The sequence below is a fragment of the Cygnus atratus genome, chromosome 1 (genome assembly GCF_013377495.2).
Source record: "Cygnus atratus isolate AKBS03 ecotype Queensland, Australia chromosome 1, CAtr_DNAZoo_HiC_assembly, whole genome shotgun sequence".
In the NCBI taxonomy this organism is placed as follows: Eukaryota; Metazoa; Chordata; class Aves; order Anseriformes; family Anatidae; genus Cygnus; species Cygnus atratus.
Genome location: NC_066362.1, coordinates 104489001 through 104514617, shown reverse-complemented (window position 1 = coordinate 104514617; position 25617 = coordinate 104489001). Strand labels below are relative to the sequence as shown.

The 25617-nt window shown below is 39.1% G+C and overlaps 1 protein-coding gene across 46 annotated transcripts in view; it reads right to left on the bottom strand.

Annotated features, from left to right (window-relative positions):
- The window catches only part of LOC118247810 (uncharacterized), a 364491-nt gene that overhangs the window by 184166 nt on the left and 154708 nt on the right, over positions 1–25617 (bottom strand). For 39 of the 46 annotated variants that reach the window (XR_007707715.1, XR_004778552.2, XR_004778562.2 and 36 more), the window contains one exon: positions 12553–12595. The exons of 5 other annotated variants lie outside the window; for them this stretch is intronic. Coding sequence is in view for 11 of the 41 variants with exons in the window: in XM_050708080.1 (XP_050564037.1) it covers positions 12553–12595 (43 nt within the window). In the remaining 30 variants the exon portion in view is untranslated. Of the gene's footprint in view, positions 1–2660; positions 2913–12552; positions 12596–19325; positions 19816–25617 lie in introns of those variants that run through there. 2 more of the 46 variants (XR_007707698.1, XR_007707713.1) reach the window with 2 other exon arrangements.

The window sequence follows — 25617 nt, the reverse complement described above, 5'->3', positions numbered from 1 at the left end:
CACTATAGTCAGTTGATTATAGTCTACATCAAAAATAATTTTGAATGAAATCTGTCTAATATAAGCTGCTGCTGCTGTTGGACACTGAAATCATTCACCCAATGAAGCACCAAGAACAAATGACCTAAAAAAATCCTCAGTGACACCATGAATTTGTCTTTTATTTGTAATTTTAACATTTGGCATTTTAATTGTCCAGCTTTCCAAGCACAGGTTCCTACACAATGTCACCCTTATGCTTAATTTGGTGCCGAGTGCTGAACATTTCTTTCTTGGTTATTTTATTCTTTGAGGAATTACAAAATTGGGAGACTCAAGTCTTACTTCCTGTAAGTTATAGCAGAGACAACACAGCAGCAGTAACTCCTCCAAACCGCCTTACCAGCACTTCTGGAAATCAAAAGCCAACAAACCAAAGACTAGATACATTTCTAGTAATCCATTCAGCCACTGGGCAACCATGTAAGCATAATACCACCTGTAGAAGTTGGATCCCTCTGTGATACAGACATAGGGACTATGAACACATCAGTCTAACCATGAACAGATGAGCAGTCACCAGGAGGTGACTTCAGACATCAGCCAAGGCAACAGGCAGCCTTCCAGTACTTGCAAAAGATTCCAACTCAAGCTTTTACTTACTACACACCAACAACAAAATTCTGATTCGACTGAAATCAATGGCAAAACTCTTGTCCAACAGGGACAAAATTTTGCCTAAGTTTATTACTGATTTTATAGCAGTGACAGAATCTGATATCCTATTACCAAATTCTTAAGACAGCAGCCGCCTTCCTGTTTAGGATCATGCATTAACACAACGTTTTTCCAATTACTAAGTAGATATTTGTAGCCATAAAAAGGATACCAAAGAAGAAATAAAAAGGAAAGCAAAAAAGAAATAAAGGACAACTGCTAACAGTTAGCATATATGCTGTAAGTAAAACAAATGAATTTTCCAGTGCAAAGGCACCAATTTATTACCAAAATATTTCTTTCCTTTGGATGGAAACTAAGTTCTCTTTTGTCTTTGCTTTTTTTTTTTTTTTTTTGATTTATTCTTTGTTACTATTCATTATCATTAAATTTCCTGTAATTAAGACTGCTGAATCAAAAACACATGGTTGCTTGTGAAGCCAATACTGCTCAACATACCGAAATCCCAGAACCATGTTTTGCCATGAAAGAACAGATCATTTTTCATTATTGCTACAGGATTTATTAAAACTTAGTACAGTACAGCTACAGGTTGTCAAGTTCCACCTACTGCCCTAGCATGCAGTTACTGTACCTGTGAGTATAAGCATTGTAAAATTTCACAGTCATCTTGTAGAGTATGACAATGTACTGGAAGAAGAAAAAAAAAAAAAAAAAACATTTCCTAAAATGTGTGCTGCTTTTCCTTCCAACAGACATGGTCCATGTGATAAGATCAGGATATTGGTTGTTTTAAACTCAAAAACGCTGACTTTTATGAGGAAAAAAAAATAAAATCAAGTAAATAGTGCTGAAGCAATACATTTCTATACCTCGGTGCCTCAATAATTTTCCAAGAGTACAGTTTGCCTGCCACTTCCACATATTTATATGGTTTCCTTTATCATTTTGCAACAGTAGTTTATAATGCATTATTTACCCAAACCTGAACCTATCAGAGTCTTGTTTGTCTTTACCTTCCATCTACAGGCCTAATGAAAAAACACTTCTTTAAATATATATTTTTTTCATATCACAGTAATGAAATACTAGATAATTCTTTTCAAGTAATATGACAGCTTATTTCAAAGAAACAGAATCCTTGTGCCTTGAGAGAGATGCTGTCTAAAGATATTGCAAATACTTGTGCTCACAGCTTCCAGTGAGGCCAACTTGCTGTGAAATGCCATTCTTCAGCTACACAAGGGCATTTCAGGCCATGTCTACTTGTCACCTCCAGTCTTTCTCTCTGATATATAATAGATGTCTTCATATAAGATCTACCTGGCATTTAGAATAATTCATTGTGGTAGGTTTTGCAAAATGCTGTTTGTGTATTCATGAGCAGGGAAAAACAGGAGTGAACTTTATGTACTGTGAGAAGAGCAAAGAACAATCCTTTGAGTACAATAAACTCTCTTATTTTTTTATGTTTAGGTTATCTTCTGAAATACATCCTCAAAGGTGGTACCTTTTGCATCTTTCTTATGATGAAAACTGAACTGTGTATATTTATCTTCATCCTTGAGACATTGACATTTTCTTAAATTTATAACAAAAGCTGTAATGATTTAAGAGTTGATCTCCAAGAATAAAACTAAAACATATCTCCAGATATATAAGTGAGAATTTTTCAATGTACAAACTTTCAGCAAGTATCATAGGGCAATATGGTCATGGGACTGAGACGTAAGACTTGATCTTCCCAGCTTAAAATACAAAAGGATTATTGTTAGAAGCCACACAGTCCGTAACGAAAAAGTGATGCAAATTTCAAAGCATAAAAAGACTGATCAGTACTTCAAACCTTGCAGAAGATACTAAAGTAGGCATTTTCAAGTTTGCTTCAGACCAATTATGAGATTCATCCTCAAACTTTCACCAAGCTTAGTAACCCACAGTATAAGAGCTCAAGACAAAGGGTAGTGATTTTCCTGTTTCTTGACTTCTGTTACCTAACTCACCTGCAGTTGAAGACAAGTTTCTATGCACATCAGTGGAGAAACAGGGGCTCTTCCACAGAGGAATTCTGATTGCCTCTGTTTCTGAATTGTCTTTTTACATTCAGTGATGGGAATAACACCCAAACTCTCAAAGAATGGATTCCTGAGAACCATTCAAAGTCACCATATCACAAAGTCAAAGGATTCCAATAAATGACCATTAATTTCTACTTGCTGTCTGCCAACATTGGGGGCACAGTAGGTAGATTCTACCTGTCAGGAAAAACAAAGGAAACTCTTCAGAAGCTAAGACTGAAATGTAAGAATACGAAATTAATGCAAACTGTTAGGAAATGCTGTGCTTTGTGGGTAAAGGCAGACCCAGCTGAGCTAAAGCCCTGCACTGTAAAACACCAACAACAACAACCAAACAACAACAAAAAACAAACAACGAGGATCTCATTTAATCACTTGCATAAATATAAACTTGGAACAACTTAACTGAACACAAGAAACTTATGACATGATGCCACATCTTTTTTTTTCTTTTTTTTTTTTTTTTTATGTACTATGACTTGTAACCAGTATTAGCAAAAGCTTTACAAAAATAACAATGAAAGGCAAGTGATGTGAAAAGATGTATCTCTAGTGAGTGCATGATGTAAAGGATGCTCTGGGTTTCAAATGATGAAAAAGAGGCAGGAACAACACTGGAAATGAGCAATAGGAAGGGGCTAAACATAGCTGACCACAACGAAAGCAGAGAAGTGACTGACAAAACAGAGATGACCCAAAGTAGTACTGTAGCACTGGAGAGTGTTGAAATCCAGAAAAGCAACTTTCTGACTGGATTTGAAAATGAAGAGGTAGCCAATGGAAGTAATCCATGTGTGATGCCTGTGCAACTTTCAATCAAAACAGGCCTATATTGCAGCATTGTGAGTGATTTGTTATTTTTAAGGCAGAGCTCTAAGGAAAAACTTAAAAGAATAAAATGTAGTAGCTAAATGAGTTAGTGAGGAAAACAGAAAAATAAAAAAAAACAACTCACAGAAAGATTTGGGAAAACAAATTAAAACTGAATTCTTAATTTCAGCCCAAAGTTCATCTGAACTTCAGTGAGGATTTTTGTTAGCTTGCTTTTAATAAGGTGGTGAAAATCCCTTTCTCTCCACTTGGATGTTCTTGGAGGTATAGAGAGAAGTGTTTCATCATCAGTAGCCCCCAATAAGTCAAAAAACATCTGTATAACAAGACCACTATTCTTTCCTAACTTTTTCCCAAGTAATGTGTTGGCAATATGTCTCTGGAACTGTATTCTGGTATATTTTCCACCAGGGTATGATGTACGCAATCCAATATAGTCCATTTGGCTAATTTTCATGATATTAAACTGCTGAGAAGAGATCTGTTTTTAAAGAGTCAACTGAACAAAAACTTCAGAGTCTGTTTTCTTGTTTCAGCTGTGAGGCTTTGAGTATGTACAGCTATCAAGAAGAAAAACAGAAAGGAGTGTACATGACTGGAAAATAAGCACAAAACTGCTGAACCAGTATTGTAATTCTAGGGTAATGGGCCCTGATGCCACCCTTTCTCTAAGGCTCTTTTCCCTTCTGTTTGGTAGATTTTTTTATTTTTTTTTATTTCAAGTATTATTTCATATATTTCCCCTGAGTTTTCCTGCTCTCAGTCCTGCCTCACTACCTGTGTTGCATATAAGGAGGAAAGGGACTTCGGTAGCACTGGAAGATATGTTCCTCTGAGATGACACAACTCACTCCAGAACATTTTCAAAATCATGTATGTGCAAGTAATGCTGACATTTAGCTTAAGATTTGGGGGAAAAGAAAGAGTGCGGAGGGGTTCTTAACACTAAAAATGCCATTCAGCATTGTTTTCTGCGAGTGGTACCTTACAGATGGGATGAAGCAGCAGTCTCCCTACAGATTCCACCCATCAGTTACTCAAGTCTTATAGCTGTACATCAGCCATCTCCCATGCTACCATAAAGCTGTGAGCTCTCATTCGATACGGCATCACAGATACCTCACTCTTTACTGGCTCATTACTTTTGAACACACTCTATCAAATTATTTCATTGGCTTAAAACAGATTTTTTAATATAAACTTCTCAGCTGGAATGCTGTGATATTTGTTACAGACAAAATGTCAGAGACTAGAGAGATTTGATTTGAAAACTCTGAAAACTTTGGAACCTTATCTAGTATTATCCTACCTCCTTGTAGTGTCTCTTTTACCTCCCTGTTTCATAACTTCAGGTCATGACAGACCTGTATTTCTTCTCTTTTCTGCTCCTCAGTTTCCACAATCTCATCACAAATCTGTCCAATATATATTTTATTGATACTATTGTGGACTTTAAATTCCCACTTCAAGCTCAGATTTTCAAATTCTGATTCCTATGATAGTGATCCTCCACAAGATTTTTGGCAATAACAGTTCTTGCCAGTTTCTTAATATTTCAAAGAAATATATAAACAGCCATTTACCAGAAAAAAAAATAATAAATTGTTTTGTGCTCAGAAGATGAGTGATGCTTTGAATGAAATGCAACCCCAGCATGGAAGGGCAACAGAAAGGCCAGACACCACTTAATTCCTGCATTAGTCCTTTCATTCCTGCACTCTCATTTATCATCTTCGAGGTGTTGAAATAGATGATCTTCAGCACATCAGCAGACCAACCACACAGCAGAAAAAACTACAGTACAGACAATATCAAGCACACTGTATAAAACCTGCAAAAAAAGTGTGTGTTGAATCCAGCAGTAAAAAGCTAAAGGTACACCATGGAAAAACATGGGAGGACTGAGGCTGATAAGGCATCAAACAGTTTATGGAGAGAAATAGGCAACTACGCTCTCTTCTACAACTTAAAAGTAGATGATATAAACACTGTAGAAAGTGAGGTTTTCCCTGTTCCTAATGCCTGCAAAGATTTTTCTTTTTCTTTGTTAACCATACCCAAGGGAGTAGACATTTTTCTACCTGAGGATGTAAAAAGTAGAGTGCATTTTCAAAGTCCATGTCACTCAGATGGATTTCACTGACTAAAAGTACTCAGTCACTCACTAGAAAATCCATTTTCCAAAGTTCTTCTTGACTTTTTGTGGTACAAATCTCCACCCAGATGAATTTTATCAAACCTACCTCCAACTATGGACCAGGAACCATGATGATAGGTTGGTCATCTTTTTATGTTATTTAGGTGCTTCTACAACTATAAATAATTACTTATTTTGAAATTTGAAGCCTTTGAATTTTGAAGCCTTTGAAATTATTTAGTAAGTATGATTTTAGTGAACACCTACTTTTCGGTACACTCACAGTCTCTAGTAATTTTGTATATATTATGGAAACCTGCTTCTACCTGAATTTGCTTGCTAGAATCCCTAGCCTTGCTTGCCTTGTGGAGCATTATGGCAAACAATCAGTCCATCATGACTGACACACCTGTTTTCTCAGAAGGAAGCAGACAGGTGTTTTTCATGATGGTATGACACATTCTGCCCTACAAACTCCCATAATCAGAAAGAATCCAGCCATTACTTTGAACACCTTTGACAAGAAATTACCTATCTACCTATATTACTTTGATGCAATTTGATGCATTTATCCATGCCCAATATCCCTCATCTTTTACAGGAAAATCCAGTAGCCTTCTGTGGCTGTAGCTGCCGCAACAAGACTTTGCAGTCTGCCATTTTTTATCACAAGTGTGTCATTTACATGTTCTGTAAGCTTTTCATAGTATGCTGAATTGGCAAACCTGAACTCAATGGACTTATCTTTTGTATGTGCTAAAGGATTTGCTTAATATTAAACAGAGATTCTCAGCACTGTATACTTTTGTTTCTTTCAGTGGTAGGAAAAGGTTAAAGTAAAATCCAAACTAAATTACCAAAATACTCAAAATCCAATTTATCTTCCTTTATCCTATTATATAAGTACAGGGGCTTCACATAGACATGTATTTAGCCATTTAGGAAGCTGCCATCCTGAAACAACTTATGGTTTACAAGGGTTTTGCTTGTTTGTTATTTTTTTCCATCTACGCCCCAGTTCGCTGGTAAGTACTCCCCTTTATTTAAACATTACTGAAGTGGGGCTTTCCCATTGAATTTTCAGTGGGACAGGTCAGATGCTTCTGAGTACAACGGACCTAAGGAAAGAGGACAGAATTTTCTCCTGGACCAAGAGCTTCCTTCTCATTTCAGAAAGCACCTCAGGTATTCAGGCACAGCACCAGGAAATGCAATTCCAAAAAGGAGCCATGATAGAAGCTGAAGAGAATTACTTTCCCAAACACCACCCACTATAGCAGCTCTTCCCTTACAAATCAGTCTGCCAGACATCAAATATTATCTTAATGAAAGAAGTTAAATTTTGATGACTCTTTACAAGCTTAATCACCAGAAACTCTGTGCACAATTTATCCCTGAAATGTTAGAAAACTGTGTGTGTTGTGTCTGGTGGGTGGGAGTTGGGGGAGAAGTAGAAGGAGAATGGGGGAAGTGATGGAGGGAATGGGCAGACAAGCTGAAGAGATCACAAGGGATCATCTAGTCCACCACACTGCCCCAACGCAGCACCAGTTACTCCTGTCATTCCTAACACATTTGTCTAGTGTCTCCAAACTTTCCTTGTATATCAGATCTTCAAGACCTCTAATTATCATCATTGTTCTCTGCTTCATTCTCACAGTACAGAGCCCAAAGCAGGATATCACACACCAGACAAACAAGATGCTCACAGCTAAGCAGCGAGCGTCTGTCAACAGCAACTCTGTGCCAACGGGCATTTAAACTTAACTACTGACAGAGAGAGAAACTCACGCCTTGTTCCTAAGTGGCTAAGGCTTATTTCTCAGAGACTTACAATATCTCTTTAATCATCTGAATTTGGAAGCCAGTACTAAGAAGAGACTGGATAGCTCAAAATAAAAAGCTCTTCTAGTTGCATGACAGAAAACTGCAAGTAATAAATATTTAGAACATATTTGATCTCCTATGTCTCTAGCAGAGAGGGTGTTGGTTGAATCAGCTCTGATCAGAAATAATCTCAGTTCTGATACATTTGATTAGGAAGGAGTGTAGAGATGGTTTTAGCAAAACAGGTGAGGAAGGGATGTATTGGTCTTCGGTGCTAGTGCCACAACTGACAACCTTGCACAAGAATAGAAGGCACAATGCCTACGTCTCTGTCTGGCATTGAGCAGATGTCCCCTTGTAAAAAAAAATATAAAACAGTGGTAAAATCCGTTTGAATGATGACCATATTAAGAGTTGTCTGTTTAAGCTTTCCTTAAACATCAGGATGCCCTTAGGGAACAGCAGAACACGAAGGAATTGCAGCCCAGTTAAATGAAGGTCTGACGCAGGGAGGACTCCCACTACTTCAGTCACACAGACAGTAGCTGGTGGCGACCACCTTTGGTCTCCCAAGGACCCAGTCCTGCTGCTCTTCTCCCTGCAGGCTGCAGACTTGGGCACCTCACAGGTAGCCTGGGCACCAGGGGACAACTGAAGGACGTAAAGCCTCGGGGCAGTAAGTTAGGGCATGGCTGTATTCAAGCTTATTTGCAGCACAATGGCCTACACCACTGCAAATATGGTTCATTATATTTTTATTACACCATATTTGCAGTGGTGTAACAAATGCTGACCTTGAGAATCGGTAAACATCCAGCTTTCAGTGGTTTCAGTGGTCTAATTGACATTAGTAAATAAGGCTTATCCACAGCCAAAGCGTTTGGGCTAGACGGCATATGTCTTGCCACCTACTTCATTCTGTCTAAAAAGCAACAAGAAAACTCACCTCTCAAATTGATAATCTGTTAATGTCTCACACTGCACAAAGCCACGAAACACAAAGATTAAAGAAGTAAAGAATACATAATAGATTTGTCACATGATATGGTTAGCAGGAAACATTTTAGACAATCTTCCCTCAGAAAAGGTTGGTTCATTATAAGCAAAGTTATTTGCAGGGATATGTGTCAATTCATTTTCCTTTGAAGAAGCAGACAGTTTTGAAATTGCTGAAATACTACATTTAGGCATTGTCAACATGAAGAAGTTCTGATTTAAAGTTCAAAATGATTTTTTTTTTCCAAATGCTAATATAGATATGTAGAAAAATAAAATCACAGAACCATAGAATGGCTCGGGTTGGAAGGTACATTAAAGATCAGCTAATTCCCTCCTGCCATGGGCAGGGATGTCACCCACTAGATCAGGTCACCCAGGGCCTCATCCAAAATGAAGTATTTCAAAATTACTAATATTAAATATTAAAGTTGATTTCATTAACCTTTCCCCTGAACTTTATTTATAAAATAACCAATATTTTATCTTTTTGTTACTATTTCAGAGATGAGAAATTTCTTAAGCATCAAAAATTGTTGACACTCAACTATTTCTGATCCATCTTCAAGTTCTGTAAAGCCATTTAAAAGTCAATTCATTAAAAATTTTGAAGATTTTTAAGAAATATTTTGAGTGTATCTTTCTTTCTCCTCCTTGTATTTTTCATTATTAGGGATATTTTTATTTCAAAAACGTCTTAAAATTTAAGAACTTTTCTGTTTCTGTGGCTTGCTCTTTTTAAAGGCCTTACTCAACTATTTCTAAGATTATAGACTATTTTCCTATAGCAGCAAATTGTGAGGCCACAAACAGTAGTCTCTAACTTCAGGTGAAGAATGGGTAACTGGAAGACGTAAGAGATGCTGGCAAGATTTACAATAAAGTATTAAACTCAGGAACAAGGCAAAAAAATATTCTAAATGAAGATAAAGCAGGTCTTTTCAAATTTCTTCTGGGTGAAATAGGGTGCATTGCACTTGTTGCACTCTGGAATACTACAAACAAAAAGGATAGAGTATATATCCCCTGCTGTGGGCAGGAATGACACCCACTACATCAGTTTGGTCAAGGCCCCAAGGATGTCCTTGCAAAACTATCAATAAATAGCCAACAACAGTACCATGCAGTTGTTCAGTTCATAGTGTTTCTCCACTCAAAGTTACCGAGTCACCATCCTCTTACAAAATTGCACTCAGTATCTGTCAGTGGTTTATACAGCAGGAGGGTATTACCTCAGCCGTTTTAAGTACAGTCGACAGGTTTGTTGCACTTGAAGGGGAATCTGTCCCTGTCGCATTGTCTTCTGCTTTTATCAGTCAAGGCAGCTTCTCTGCCTTCCAATATACTGCCTTCATCATGCCCTTTGATGCACAGCCCGAAAAGACTTTTGTCATCTCCCCTATCAGGTCAGTATTTCACTTTTCAACTAATAAAAACACGATTAATCAACAAGTACTTGGAATTCTGTGGATAGCAAGGATGTAAACCCCCCACTATCTAAAGAATCTGCTTTTTAGTGAGCTACTTATTTTGTCTTACTCAGAGGTCCTGCAAAAACCGACTCATTATATCAAAAACATAATGCACAAAAATGCGAGCTAGGTTGTGGAGCTGGCAGGGGCTGATCTCTGATGTGAATAACCAATTCAGGGGAGTAATCGCTAGCAAGTCTTAATTGCAACGTACTGTGAATTAAGTGCATAGGTAGTGTTTATTTAGCACATTTTCACATCTGAATATCTGCAGTTTTGTAGAAAATTCTAAGCTTGATGTTGAATGGCATTTTGCCAGAAATTAAAAGGAATTATTACAGTTGTGTGCTAAAATTCTACCTTCTGGGCAAACGGTGATTTAAATAAATGTGATGTAATATTAAATGTGTGTGTGTATGTTAGTAAATACACACTTGCAACCCAGTCACTGCACTGGTAACACAAATTTGAAGGCTTTGTATCAAGATAGAATATTTATAATTTACATAGTTATTACAATGTAAAAAAAGATCTGCTTTACTAGCAATGAATACCACTGAAATCACTGTTTTACTCTGCAGTTACTAATATCCTGCTTATTGATTATGTGTTTCATTGTATCTTCAAGATGCCCCAGGCACATCAGATGCTATGCGCTGTTCTGGACCCTCTGTCCCTGAGGTGAAAATATTCAAGCCAGAGTACTTTCATTTACTAGCACTAGGACTTCACTGAGTTGTTATAGAAAAGAAAAACATGTAGGACAATTTACTATGTTTGCTACCAAATTTTCATTGTAAGTCTCCTGTCACTGAATCTGTCAATGCCTTTGCAAGAACTTTCGATGTTTTATACTGAGAAATTACTGTCCTCCTCCCCCTCCCCCCCCCCGAAAAAAAAATCAAAAAAAAAAATCAGTACAGGCTAGATGTAAAGGTTTATTTTAAAAATTATTTGATCTGAACAGCTGTTTTTCTGTTTTTTTAATTCAACCTTCACCAAAATATTCCAATAGTTACGCACTTCATAAGAGCCTTTCAATTGTGCTTAGTCAAGAAAGAGAGATTTAAATGGGAAAGTGACTTCCATGCAGAAAATTCCAACTAAGAGGAAACACCCAAAAAAAACATTTAATTTATCTTGGTATTTCCCTAAAATAAAATGCTAAGGATTAGACTCTCAGTTGACAAGAACGCCACGAGTCACATCTGCAGAAGTAAGTAAAGAAAATGCATGCAAAGGTCAGGCGTTATCACACACAGTATTGTACAAAACCTTCTCTCACTATTTAGCTGCCTGGTCAATAGTCCAAGATACTCAGAATAGTAGGACCCAACCTTTATTTTTCAAAATTCACTGGAAGACACAGGGATCAGTAAGTGAACAGTGCTAAAACAAGCACTGCTACGAAGATGACAGGCACAGCATTCTTCCATGAAGCTTGTTCCAAACAGCGGCAGCAACTACAACTTCTGGAGCTGCAAAAACTTTCTTCTGTAACAGGGGGTTTATTTTAACAAGATTTCTAGGGCAAATACTAGCTCTAATGAAATTACATGGATATTAGGACAAATATTTTGTCCTAAAAATCTATATTTAGTTAAATCAAAAGAGCTGTAATCTTCTCTCAACAATTTTCTAAAGCCTACCACCTTTTCTGAATTTTAATTTTTTTTTCCATATAGTTCAACTAAGGATGCATTACATAAGCTTATAACTACAGAGTTCCTTCTGTTTTCTGTTTTGAGACTAATTAAAGGTCATTTTTCAGCATATTTTTCTCATTTTCCAACTATTTACATATCTACAGACACAGTCAAAATTAGAAGATGCATTTTACACGTCCAGGCTTGAAAATTAGGATAAAGAAACTGAAGTCTAATGCTTTAGGATGCCGTTTATTTCCCTGTATTGCAAGGAAAAGAAAACAACAATAGCAACAAAAACACCTTACTGCACCTTTCTGGTAGCAAATTTAATACCTAGCAAGGAACCCACCACCTCTCACCTCTCCATGAAATAAATGTTAATTTTTGTCCAGATAGATTTTGCATATTTGCCACAGCTCAGCTATGAACTTATCATAGAAAACCCTAAGAACACAACAGAAACATAAGAAGCTAGTATCTGTTGTTTAAAGACACCTCAGTTTTACAGCAGGGATACTGATGCTCCCAACTTTTTCATTATCTGAAACCCCATCAACAGCTTTATAATGATGAACGCAACATAGTTCAGTTTGCATTTGTAAAAGTCACTTTTAGAAATGGCAGATGTGGGCCAGCACATCTGGAAACCACTTTTAATTATACTTTCCTCAAGTGGGAAAGCAGTAGCTTGTACCCATAGTGAAGCTTTTATATCTGACCACACAAATACTAGCAACCACCTGTGCTTTACACTGATTTTTATTATAGAGTATATCACATTACTACCCTATTATTCCAGAACGACATTTGAAGCTGTTGTGTGACTAAGCTGCAGCAAGTGTGGTCTCGAAAAGACCTCTACTCTACAAAAATGTAATAAACTTGATTAGAGTTAGGGTACTTACCACTGAGGGTATGAGCATGCTCCTAAAGTTGGCTTCTCTTGCTCTGAAAGTCATAAAAGATACACATTAACAATCATGATTACTGGTCTGGGAATCGGAATTTAGTGAACTAATGTATAAACCCCAGATGAGATACCTTGCAAGTATTTGGAATTCCTTTCCAATATTTGTTTCTTTACTACTGTTAACACATGAGGATTATAGTCAAATACTCATGGCTTCTTCAGCCATACTCTGAGATCACAAAAAGCTATTTCAACTGTGATCTGTCAGCCTAACGGTATTTCAATTCTGTCATAAATATTTTCATAGGTTGCAAACATTGAGCTACATGATTAGGTTGGGTTTTCTAAACTTAACCTTCCTCCCTACTCCCCCCACCCTGCCCCAACCAAGTGTAACAGCTTTTTTACATCACTGTTCCTAAAAAAAAAAAAAAAAAAAAAAAAAGTTTCATATTTCTATGGATTCTTTTTCTTCTTTACAACACTCCTTCAATGTTTCAGAAGAGTATAATGTTGACACGCAAGATTCAGTATATCAGAGTGGAAGGCAAAGGCTGAGAATTCGCAATGCTCACCCCCCAGAAGACCTGTCACACCCAGGGACAGACTTGTCAGGAACACACGCCAGTAGGCGTAACTTTGCAAAGGGTACGGTACGTGATTTTACAGCCTATATTTGAGCATCATTTGCTGTGCTGACCTGCACTATGTGTCCGTAACTAAAAAATCCAAGTATCACTTTAGCATATTTTGATCTCCTTGGAAGTTACTGTGCCTAAATAAAAGCCTCCACAATGGTAGGCATCTAAAAAAAATAAAAATGCAGTCACCTGCCTAGTATTCTCTGCCTTTAATTCAGGATGTAGGTCTTGCAGTGAGATGTGAAGCCACAGAGGAGCCCCTTGGGACCGAACCCTGTCCCAGCGTGCTGCCCGTGCGCCTTCGCCGCCCGTGCCAAGGGCTCTGGGGCTGCAGCTGCAAGGAAGGGGAAAGCTGCTGCTCTGGGGAAGGCTCACAGCACAGCTGATCCCAGCATCCCATGGCAGCCACTGTGCTGCCTCTCTATCAGGCAGAGCCACGACCAACCTGCAGAGCTGCCAAGTGCCTTGGCCTGCTCCTGCCCTCCATCCGCGGCCCTCAGCGCTGCCGACTCACAGCAGGCTGCGAGCTGCTCTGGCTGCCCCGGCTCGGCACAGAGGGAGCAGCAAGACCTGCTGCAATGAACCCTTTCTTGTCATCTCACAGCCTTCCGAGACATTTGAACACTCACCCAACTATGATGCGCTAAAATAATGTACGGTGGTGTTCCCTGGGTCATACATGTAACTTTTGCAAAAATGTTTGTAATGCTTTAAGAGACTGAATATATTAACGGTCCATAATCCCACCGTTGTAAAAGCATAATCTGATTTCACATTGCAAATACATTTACCGTCCATGGCATAATATTCCTCCTCCTATTGGATAACCTGCGGTAACAATTTTACATTGCTAAAAAATGTTTCATTTCTGTGAGTTGCTTAAACCTGAAAGAAAAAAGGATCGTGGTCTACTTGGAAATACAGGCACACTCTGTAAATATAACTTGTTAAAGGTTTTCCAACTCAACACAGTTACAGGGCAAAAGAAGCACTTGTACATTTGAATATGAAGGTGTCCTGAAATCAACATTACTGAAAGAAAAATTATGTCTAATTACAAAAATAACAGACCTAGTGTGTAAATTCATTTCACCTTGGACACAGAGCACCTAATGCAGCATTTTAGTAGGAAGACACTTGCACATGGGTAGCTGCACTTTCTGCACTTTTTTTGAATCAGCAATACGGAGATAAGGAAGGCCAGCCACAAGACTAAGTTTTTGAAGGGGAGAAGGACAAGAGAAAAGACTGCAGATGGGCAAGATAAGGATTCAGACACTTGCCCCTCGATGATGCCAGGACACATACACCTTTACTTGCTAAGCCTTCCTCTTTGAGGAGTGCCAGTGAAGACGACGTAGCAGCGTGGGGAGGATGGTAATGTCAGTGGTGTTAGCACGGCTGGGAAGGAAGGGGGAAGACACAGCTTTTGGCATCCTGGAGCAGCCAGGTCAGCAGGCGCAGGGTCCCGGGAGCCACCAGGTCAGGGTTTTTCTCCCTGAGGACTGCCATAGACCCGACATCAGGCCCTCGCCGGTACGCATCTCTGGCTACCCCACTCATAACGCTGTCATCATGAGCTTACGGATGCGACTGGGAAGGAGAGCAGAAACGTCTGTCTTTGAAGTCGTGAAATATATCCAAGATCCTGGATATCTGCCATTTTAAAACATTGAGCTGAACGCACTCCATCGTAGCAGCAGGTTAACTGTCTGGAAGCACAGCACAAACCAATCGGGAAAATACCACCACGGGTGCATCCTGCCTGACTCGCCCTGTCTCGGGGCACTGTGGGTGCATCGGCATGGTCCCCGCTGCTGCTCGGGGCCACCAGCATCTGCACTGGGGAGAAGGTGGAAGGCCAGGGCCGGTGCCCCTGAGCAGGGCTGCTCTGGTGCCCCTCTGCTCCCCCAGACATAGCAGACAGAAAATCCTGCGAGGCTTCTGCCGTGCTGTCAGCCCTGCCTGGGGAGCTGGACTGGCACGACAGTGGAGCACTGTTCTCAACTAAAAACGTTACCAGGGTGCAGCAACAATTCAAAAGCCCAGAAGAATATTATTTTGTGATTGCAGCAGCACTTTGTCAATCGATACAGGCATCATGAACTGTGAAGGTTTGGTGGAGAAAGCACAGAGGAAGCAACAACAAAAATCATTCTGACTGCACGCAGCCTTTATGCAGCCAGTGCAATTTTACCTGCATTTCTAAATCACTGCAGCGTTTTCACAAACCAAAATCATAACTCTAGTGAAAATGCCAATATGGAGGGACTTCATTACTCATATTACTGTATCCTGCAAGTATGTATCCTGCCTGCTACGTTCTCCTTTTTGTAAGAATACAGAGCAATCGTGGCTATTCGAACACAGAAAAATGTGAAGCAGAGCAAGAAAGAAATGAAGAGAATTTCAGTTAAATTGGATTTTCTTGTCTCTTTGTGTAGTTTTTATCACCGAGATGACAAAATATTATCATTAGCAGTTTATGCCAAAAGTTAACATTCACCCATCATTTTCTATTTTTTCTAAACCACAAAGGTTGGAGCCTGTTATGCACTCCCCTTATCTTCCTCTGTTACTTTAGAATCTAAGAGCACACTGTGCCCATTAATCTTTCATGGCAGAGTTCACTGAAGTTCTGCCAAAATTCAATAATTATGTTCCATCCAATGCAGCAATTTATTTATCTCATTGCTGGAATTTAGAATATATAGAACAAAGTGCCGAGTTTATATGAATGAAACGTTTGCTTAAAAAAAACACAACACACAACAACAACAAGAACAACAAACAAACAAACAAAAAAACAGCCTGGTTTCATTTCTAAAGTTTTAAAATATGCAGTAGAATCTATCGAGGAATAAAGCTATTTTTACAAGCCCTCATGATATCTTGATAAACTGAAAGTGTTGTACAATATGTTTATTTTTTTATATATTTTATAAATACCTTTGTAACTTTTACTCAAATGTATAACAATATGTACATTTATACTGCACTACTAAAACACGTAGTATATTAATGTCTAGCAGCCATTAAAAATGCCAGCTACAAAGCAAGAATTTTTATTTTGAATGCAGAATAGATTTGTTTACTGCACTGAAATGGGTGACTGGGAGTTCAACAGTTTGTGGAGCAAAATCTAATATACAAAATTACTGCGAAGTTAAGCTTTATAATTGCACCCTTTCACGAAATGTTTGCAAACAAATAGAAAACATAAAGCCTTCCAAGTAGGAAGATTAGAGACACATTATTTCTGAGGGCTGTTAAGAACAAAAATGCCCTAATGGAGAATACTTAGTATGCTTCACCTTTTGCAGTCTCAGGAAAGGTAACTAATCAGTCATTTACCAACCTAGCTGTAATGAAGAAATGTTAATCTACCAGTTTAGGATTTAAAACTAGAATATAGTATCTCTACATTTTAAGCCTGATACTTAAATATTTATGAAAGCAGAATGCTTATTTATTTGATGGAAATGTGACTTCCGTGTATATTCATGCAGACAATACATTTCCTGACGAAAGAAAACACTAATTTACTGCAAGCTATCAAAAGCCAAATCTATAATGTTTTAAGTTTTTGTGTAAAACTCTTTGTTACTTCATATATTACATTTTTCACTTCAGGCATTCTATTAGACAACATTTGGTTCTGGATTTAGAAAGTGCTCACAAAGTTTTTGGAGCATAACTTGCTGTGATTTATAACACAGTCCTTCACCAACCAAAACAGAACTGAAAATCTCTGGAAGTAGTGCACTAGCACGTGTTTGCTATTTCACAGAAAACCTTCTAGGTAAAACTAGGAATACCACAGGAAAACATTTTAAAGTTATCGTTTTGCAGTAACTTGATGAGTATATGCATATTTGAAATTAAGCGTACCTAATTTAGTAACTCATGAGAAATTACTTCCACACACCGGCAAATAAATTTTGAAACAATTCGCTAAAATTCTGCTGTCACGTTTACTTTTGCATCCAGCATGGTCTTTTCACAGTGCTTTACATGAAAATAGGCTTCTGTAAAACTTTTAAAATGTCCCAGTAAAAATGCAGTGACTCTTATCCATTTTACTTCAGTCTGCTAACACTCTCCGCCTTTTGTTTTCAACGTTTTCATCTCGTCTGCTTTTCTTTCCTTGTAAATGCTACGTGTTACAATTAAACTCGGAGGAGACTTTATTGAAACTCAGTCTCCTGCAAGGTAACAACGAACAAACCCTCCCACACAAGATCAATGGAAGTCGAGGCACTGAAGTGTCTGTGAAGCCTAAGTTTTTTCCCCAGCCTCGTTATGTCTTGCGTTATGTAACGAAGGCAGCACAGACACCCACACAGACACAAACACCTTACAGAAAACGTACGCCTGAACAGCAGAAAGACGGTACCTGTACAGCCCATTTTAGCTGCAGGAACTACTGCACAGGGGACCGAGCTGGGGGGAAGGGTGCAGGGGAAGGTGCGAAACGGTGGCTCCGCACGGATGCTGCTGCGCGGGTATGGCACTGCGTGTCAGTAAGTAGCACCTCGAGGCAGACACAAGCAATTCCAGGACTGCAACCACAAGTGTTGCCATGTAAAATAAAAAATACCTAACAAAAAGACTGCCTGCCGCACTTTGTCTGACATCGCACACGCATGGAAAAGACAGCGGGGTAGAGCACACAGCGTGTCAGAGGAGGTCCTTAATTTCCAGTTGCTGGGCTGCTTTGTTAAACAGAGATTAAATTCACAAAACCTTCGAGTGTACAATAATAATGTATTCCCTTACAGTGCCAGAGCTGCTTATGTAATATCAGTGAGGAATAATCGCCCATTTATTGCACTGATGAGCTCCACAAGTTTCGAAACTCAGAGTGCACTTGAAACATGAACTTTCGCAGCTCGTTACTCCTCTGTACACTAACTCCCTTTCCCCCTTTTTAACAACAAAGGACGGCCCAAGTTCTGCTCCCTGTCTTGCAGCTCAGATCCATACCCAGACTTCAAGGACCGAGGATAAATCCAGAGGCACAGCCGAGATATTCCTTGCACATTCCCCCCTCAGTGGATCTAGGTACATATTTTTCAACAGTTACAGCAAAAAGCTCCACTTATGCAATTCAAACAAAGAAACTTCCAGAAAATGTCATTACTTACTGTGCATTGTGCATAATTTACTGAGATTAAAAGTTTAAAGATTCATCTGCTTTACGTCCACAAGTGTTTTAAGCAGCCCCTACCACTGTATCCTGCTTAAACGTGACTACTGGGGCCGCTTGGGCGCGTTGGAAAATCTAGAGGTACCAATGACTCCCATTACGCCTTCGCTGCCCGCAGCCTGCTTTTTGGAGGTGCACAAGCTGCGGAAATTCAGCCTGCTAATAGCAACAATTTGGTACATCAGGAAAAAACAGACACCCTCCCCGCCCCCACCCCCCGCCTCCCTGAATGCTTCAGATATACTGTATAAAGTCATTTTGACATGCCTACACAACTGGTTGTGGCAGCTTTCAGACATGATTCCTAATCACAAAAAAATGCTTCAGGTTCTTTTAGAGAAAGCTTGCCGTTGGGAAGTTGATCTTGGCCAAGCGCCAAAATCATGTGCAAAAGGGGCCCTCATTACCAATTCATGGCAGCCTTCAGCGCTGACAAAAAATGTGACCCAACAGGCTAAAGCAACAACTAAAATTAAAAAGTACGAGACAAAGACAACTTACTTAATATTCCTTCCATCGCCACATTAAACTTTTCCGTAATTAAACCCTTGTTAGCTCAGAGCGGTTTGCAACTACTTTTTAAGGGACTGCCCGGGCAGCCCGCGCAAGCTGCGAGAGCTCCCTGCGAGCCCTCCCGGCCGCGGCGCTGCCGCACGCCTCTGCTCCGGCGGCACAACTTTCTGCCTCCTCCTCGCAGAGCTGGGAGGGAGAGCAGCGCCCTGAGCCCCAGCGAGCCTGAAAGCCACCACCGGAGGAGTGAGGAGGGGGAAGGAGGGAGGAGAGAAAGAGCTGGAGACCCCGCAGAAGCTGCTTCCTAAACTTTCTGAAAAGGCTGTCGAAAAGCTCACGCAAACGTTAAGCACTTGCAATTAACAGAGCTCCCTGTCCCGCAAAAGCAGATTCGATAGACGGCCTTACCTAGGTGTCGTCTGGCTTTGCACTGGATCAAAAAGTTTCCGGCCTAAGCACACAGATATTCTTTCACCAGCCATAAAGGCCCCTTTTATGAATCCGGCACTGTAACAGCCTGCTTTCTGCACTGCGGCGGGAGCGGGATGCGTCGGCTTTCGGGAGAAAAACAGCCTTACTGCACTATTAGTGGCAGATTGTCTAATAATGGATTTATCTTAAAGAGTGAAAAGGCATTTTTTAAACAGCAAGGAGGGTGCGGTCAGATGTTAGGCTATCCCTGAGAAAAGGGGCCTAGGCTGCACTAGTACCTAAATACTAGCAGAAGCTGGCTGGGAAGGGAGCCAATGGAATGACTTTGTTTGACCCAGCTGCCAATCTCTCCTGAAGCAGTGCGCCAGACTAAACACTGACACTATTTTAACTCAAATCAGGCTACAGCAGCTGTTTGCTTTCCGGCTCTCAGCTATGCACCGCGGCCGTGATGACTCTGCACGCCGCAGATGATAGAGCCGGGGCAGCTCCACTCAAATCTGTTCCGGCTTGGGGCTGGCGATGGAGACGCGGGGGGCAGGAGGGCTGCTGGGATGGGGCCTGCCTTCTGTCGTCCCCCCCCCTCACCCCCCTTGTTCTTTCTTTCTTCCTCTTTTTCTTTCACACCCCCACCTCCATTTTCCCCAAGGTGAAATAAAAAGGAGACTTGAGGCGCGCAGGAAACCCAGCGTTGTGTCAGGTGGACAGAGAGGAGTTGCTGCCCAGCACCAACAACAGCCGAAATGTATTGAAAAAGGGGGCGTGCACATGCACAACTCCAAAATCCATCCACAGCCTGAAAGTATTTACCTTCCTCATCTTAGTGACACTCAACTTGTTCAGCATAAAAATAATCAACATGCAGATTCACCCTCCCATTCATTCTTCATTGTAAAATGAAGGTCTACAGATACCTAAGAGAGCAGTCGCTGCATGTGTGCATATATGCACGCATTTACATACGCATCCAGATTCTGATCTAAATTACAGCAGTGCAAATTGCACTGTAAGCAACAAAGTTATTGCAGATTAAAACCGAGGGTGGAATTCGATAGCCAATTTCCATATGAAAGTACGTGAGACTGAAAAAAGTACACAAGTAGCTATTAGCAATAAGCATATGGCATGGAGGTTGGCACATCTTTTCCAATTGAAAAAAAAAAAAAAAGAAAAAAGTCAAAGAAGATTTACAGCTACAGAAAAGAAACACAGAAATATGTTAAAAACCCATGGAGGCTTCTGAAGTACCAGACGTACAGCACAATCCAACACAGCACCTACAGTTTTGCCACATTTGCAGCACCTACAGTTTTGCTACATTTGCACCTAAGCTCAGCCGTGGTACTTAAGCCAAAACTTTGTTTCCTCTCCCCCCTGCCACAGAGGGTTGCTAGCTGTTCCCCAAAGCTGTATGTCATGATAATTTCCTTGTTCAGTAAAAAATCAAAAGAACACCTCCACCTAAAACCAAAATGCAAAGAGAGGGAACCTACCCCTTTTATTTAATATAAAACCATGTGACTTATCTTGATACAGAGTAAAGGAGAGGGGAAGGTGGGTTCCTGACCTCTGAATGCCTTCAGTAGGCCCTGCTGGATATACTGACATACTGTACAGAGATAATGGGAAAACAAACAAACAGAAACAGAAAAGTAAATAAAACAAAAACAAAAAATCCAAACCATGAAAGCTGAGTCTATTGTCTATCTCAGGGTCTTGTGCACCAACTGATTTCCATAAGCTATTCATCAGCCTGCTCCCAGAAACCAGCAGAAACCAGTGAAATATTATGCAAGCTCAAATCACATTTTCTAACTACCTGAAGCTCTCATTGGTCCTCAAGTGTATGAACAGTTTAAAAAAATATATTGGATAACACCTTAAATAATCCACCATAAAGCAATTAAGAAATACAAATAAAAATGAATAATGGCTATAACAACAAATGCCCAATGTTTCTATCTAACATGCAAGTTGAAATGGGAGATGAGACCTATATACTGAGACTTATATACTCACATATAAAATGCCAAGACATTTATACTACAAAGAAAGGTACAAAAAAGGCAGTTACCAACATCCAAGAAGTCTGAAAGCTTAAAATGGCAGACAGCCGAGAAAAAGTCAATGGTGTTTACAGTCCTTCTCTTCTCTCCCTAAGGTGCACAGTAAGCATTTATCATGAAATGAATTTACTTGCCTCCTAAAGAAATGTGAGTCCTCAGCATGAGGACTCACATGAATTCACACCTTGAATTGCAAGACAAGAAAGGCCATACTACAGTGATACCTCTAGGAAGACTTTAATGACACTGAACTTAACATGGCTGGAGAAGAACTAAGTACAAGGTAAGAAACAAAATATAGGCTGGAGTGAAACTTTGCCAGCATCTTGAGGCAGAAAAGAAGGTAATATGACCAGATCAACAGACAAAGACTTTAGCAACTAAATTTTCGAATGACAGGAAGGGAACAATGTTGCTCCCAGTGAAGCCAGCAAGGAATTTATCTAAGACCTGACAAGATCAGGATGTGGATAAACTATGGTGGAAAGGCACTTGAAATACTGACAACAAAAAAGACTACACATTTAAAGGTGGAACACAAAAGACTTTTCATTCAAATGCAGTATAATCAGCTGAAAGCTCATGCAACCTTCTTGGAAAGCTAATCAAAAATGTATTCCTGTGTCTGTTTACAAGGGTGGGTCCTCACAGCGTCATTTTGATTTGTAAGTTAAATATTCTTGTCATAATTGCTCCAGGGCAGTTGTGGGAGAAGGAGGTGGTATCTGGCATTTCTTCCCCTTTTAATCAAACTTTAGTCAGCCTTGGGCAATGCACGAAGAAACGTAGGGAAGCACTGGAATTGATAACTAGCAGCACTTTGCTGACGAATACATCTCTCTTTCCTTCTAGAAAATCATTTAAAATTCTTACTATATTATAAATGAAGCATTAGTACAGGTAAGCATATTTGCAGTTCCTGTTGTAGAAAATCTCTAGTTACTTCTAAAAGGGTTCTGTTAGACACAATGCATTCATTCTTTTTACCTTGATTTTGAGGCTAAGGACCTCAGTGTGTGTGTGCGATTACACTGTATGCATCTATGCCATCTAAAACCTAAAATTACTGGCCATTACTGGTCAAATTTAAGATCAGAGGTTTCAGGTGTATTTTTGAGAAACTCAGTAGCTTTGAGATCTCCATCCTGTATCAAATAGAGGTTGAAGGAATAGATGAGGGAAATCTGTCGGCATCCCCGTAAGCAAATATGGAAGATCTTTAGAAGACATTCTAACTGTTTCAGTGCTTCACACCAAAAACTTCTATCAGACCCCAACACTATTTCAGATATCATAGCTTAATTAGCCTCAAGAAATGAACGCATAGGGAAGTGGTCATGAACTGCCTTTGTTTTGCTGGCAAGCTGGCCAGCATATAGGGCATCTTTCATAGCAATTTCTTTGTTTTCCTTTTTGGTTTCAGCTGTTCAGGTAGAATGGCTTCTCTCTGTCCTCATTTCTTCTACATTTGGTACCATAATTTTGTCCTCTTATCTTATGACCAAATGATTCCTCACTTCAAATTAATTCTAAAATTCTAACTAATTTCAAAGAAATCGGGATTTTATCCTTGTCAGACCCAAGCCATAAGCATATTGCCAGAGAGGCCCAGAACAGGATGCATGTAGAGCACTGTGCAGCTAGCACTGTGAGGTGATTTATTGCTTCCAGCTTCCACTTGTGCATCAGCCACTTTGGCAAGAGATGATGGGCCAAAACTGTGACGTAACCTTGCAAGTCATATATGCCATTGCTGGCATTTGAGAGTCTGAGCTCCTACAATGCTCTGTGTTGTTCACCTACTGAGCATTACACTATGTGAACTTTCAGCAAGTATTGCTGCTAGGCTTCAATGATAAATAGTAATTTCACCGATAAGAATCATTGAGGAGGCAGGGGGAGAGCAGGAGAAAAAAAAATAATAAACACAGAATAAAACCCTTGTTTCAGTGTTTCAGGTATTTCAGATGGGTAAGTTAGATCTTCAAAACCAAAACTGATGCAACTTTATTTCCCTGCCTACTCCATTAGTATATCAAGCACCACTGATTTTATTAATATTCTCATTTTTAATGTGTATATTGTAAGCTGAGAGACAATGGTGAAATATCACAATAAAATAAAATAAAATCAATAATAAAATGCAGGAAAGTATGCTGTACATTCTATGTAAAAAGTGAGAAATTGAAATAAATTCAAGAGACAGTCACCTATTCATGTTAAAATGGAACCCAGATGTTAACTGCTGAAAAGCAACTTGCCTCAGAAACTTAATTGCATAAATATCTTTAATGAAGGATTTGCCTAAGTCTCTGAATGAGCCAGTGCCCACCACACCACTACCAGCAGTAGCACATTAGACTTTTCCATTGCATTTGGTTGGGAAAATCTGGTATTGCCAGAGTCCATAGACATAGTTTAAAGAAGATAGAACATGGCAGTGACTTTTGCAGCTATGGAAGTAGTTTAATTCAGGCTCTAAAATTAGTCTTACACAATCTCATCATCTCCAGATGCTCCTTTATGCTCATAAATCCACTAAAATGTTTATATTGTCCCATGCAAAGGGGTGAATGCCTGCTGTGGATTGTTGCTCCAAGGCAGCAATAACTTACTATGCCTCTTCTGTAGCAAGTTGCAGTGGTTTTTTGAAGTAAAATCTATAGACGTTTGCTCTTTCCATCACACCTCCCACGTTTCCACAAACCACAACATATTTATGCTTCAAGACATCTTCTGGAACAAATCAGTTTTAGTTTTGAATTAGAATACGGCATGACATGAGACAGATATAGCTGGGGTTTCTCCTAAGAATAAATTTGTGTGCTTTTACAACAGAGACCAAGCAAACATCAAGCTTGCATATACTCCTTACTTATATGCCAAGGAAATAGCTACCATATGTATTAAAAGTCAGTATCAGATATAATTAGATTAGATATAATATAACTGGGCCCCAAAGACCACCATCCAATCTTACTCATTCCATCTTTGGGACCAATTATCATATTATTATACTCAGTAGTGCTGAGAAGGAAGAAACTCTATTGTGTTGCTGAACAAAAAGGCAGTTCTTGCCTCAAACATCATCCTACTATTTTGTCAGTCAAATGCAGCCTTCGTACATAAGATCTCTTCCTTGTGCTCATACACATTTCTCCCTCTTCTCCCACCACCATAATCTCTCTTTATAGTTCTGACTACTGAAGAAGAGGAGATAGATGGTCCAGTTTTTCTGTGTGGGTAAAGTCCATTTCCAATTGATTTAATTTCTATTATTTTTCTGGCAAGAAGTAAGATAAGGAAATAAAAAAAAATGAGAAGAAAATAATGAAGAAGATTTTTGGTAACGCACCCTTGCAAACATTAGGCAAACATTAACACTGGTTTCATAAATAACACTAACTACAAAAATGAGATGGACAGCAAACAAATACTATTTATAGTATTGGGTAATAGAGATGCTAGCACATCTAGGAATGAATGTGATATAGAGGTTCAAAGGGACTAGAAATCAGGATTCTTGGTGTTTATTTCTGACCCTGCTTCTAGCTCAATGTGTAACATTGGGTATATTACTTAACCTCTCTGTTCCAAATCTCTACTGATAAAAAATCATGGTACTTAAAAGGCATTTGAAAGGACTTGCCTATCCTATTTTTTCTAAGTGGGTAGATAATATTTCTATTAGCTGTTAAGTAACTAATAATATATTAATAATAACATTATTAATTCTTGCTAAATGGTTTGAGATCCACCATTGTAGCAATGGTAGAAGAGTCAAAGAAAGTATTTCATCATAAATTAATATAAACTGAACTACAATTTCTGATTTCCTGTAATGTTCTTATGCAGTAGAAATAAATATTAAACAAGTCTCTATTGAATATCCAGAATAAATTTGTGGTCAGTTTAAGTGCTGTTTTTATGTAAATTGGAGAGACAGGGCATTAAATTCAGTTTTTCAATGCATGCTTCACAAAGATTGTCCTAAGCACTAATGTCTGGGTTTAAACTACCTGCTTCACTGCAAAGTTTAAATAACCAATCACTCTGCCAATGTATATGCCTTTAAGTCAGTGCTGTGTTGACTCTTTAAATATTTTCACTTTTTAATATAAACTTTTCAGACAAAAATCTCTCTTAGAGAACAAGGACCCTACACAACCAAAATGGAGAGAAGTTACCACTTTCTGTTTTTT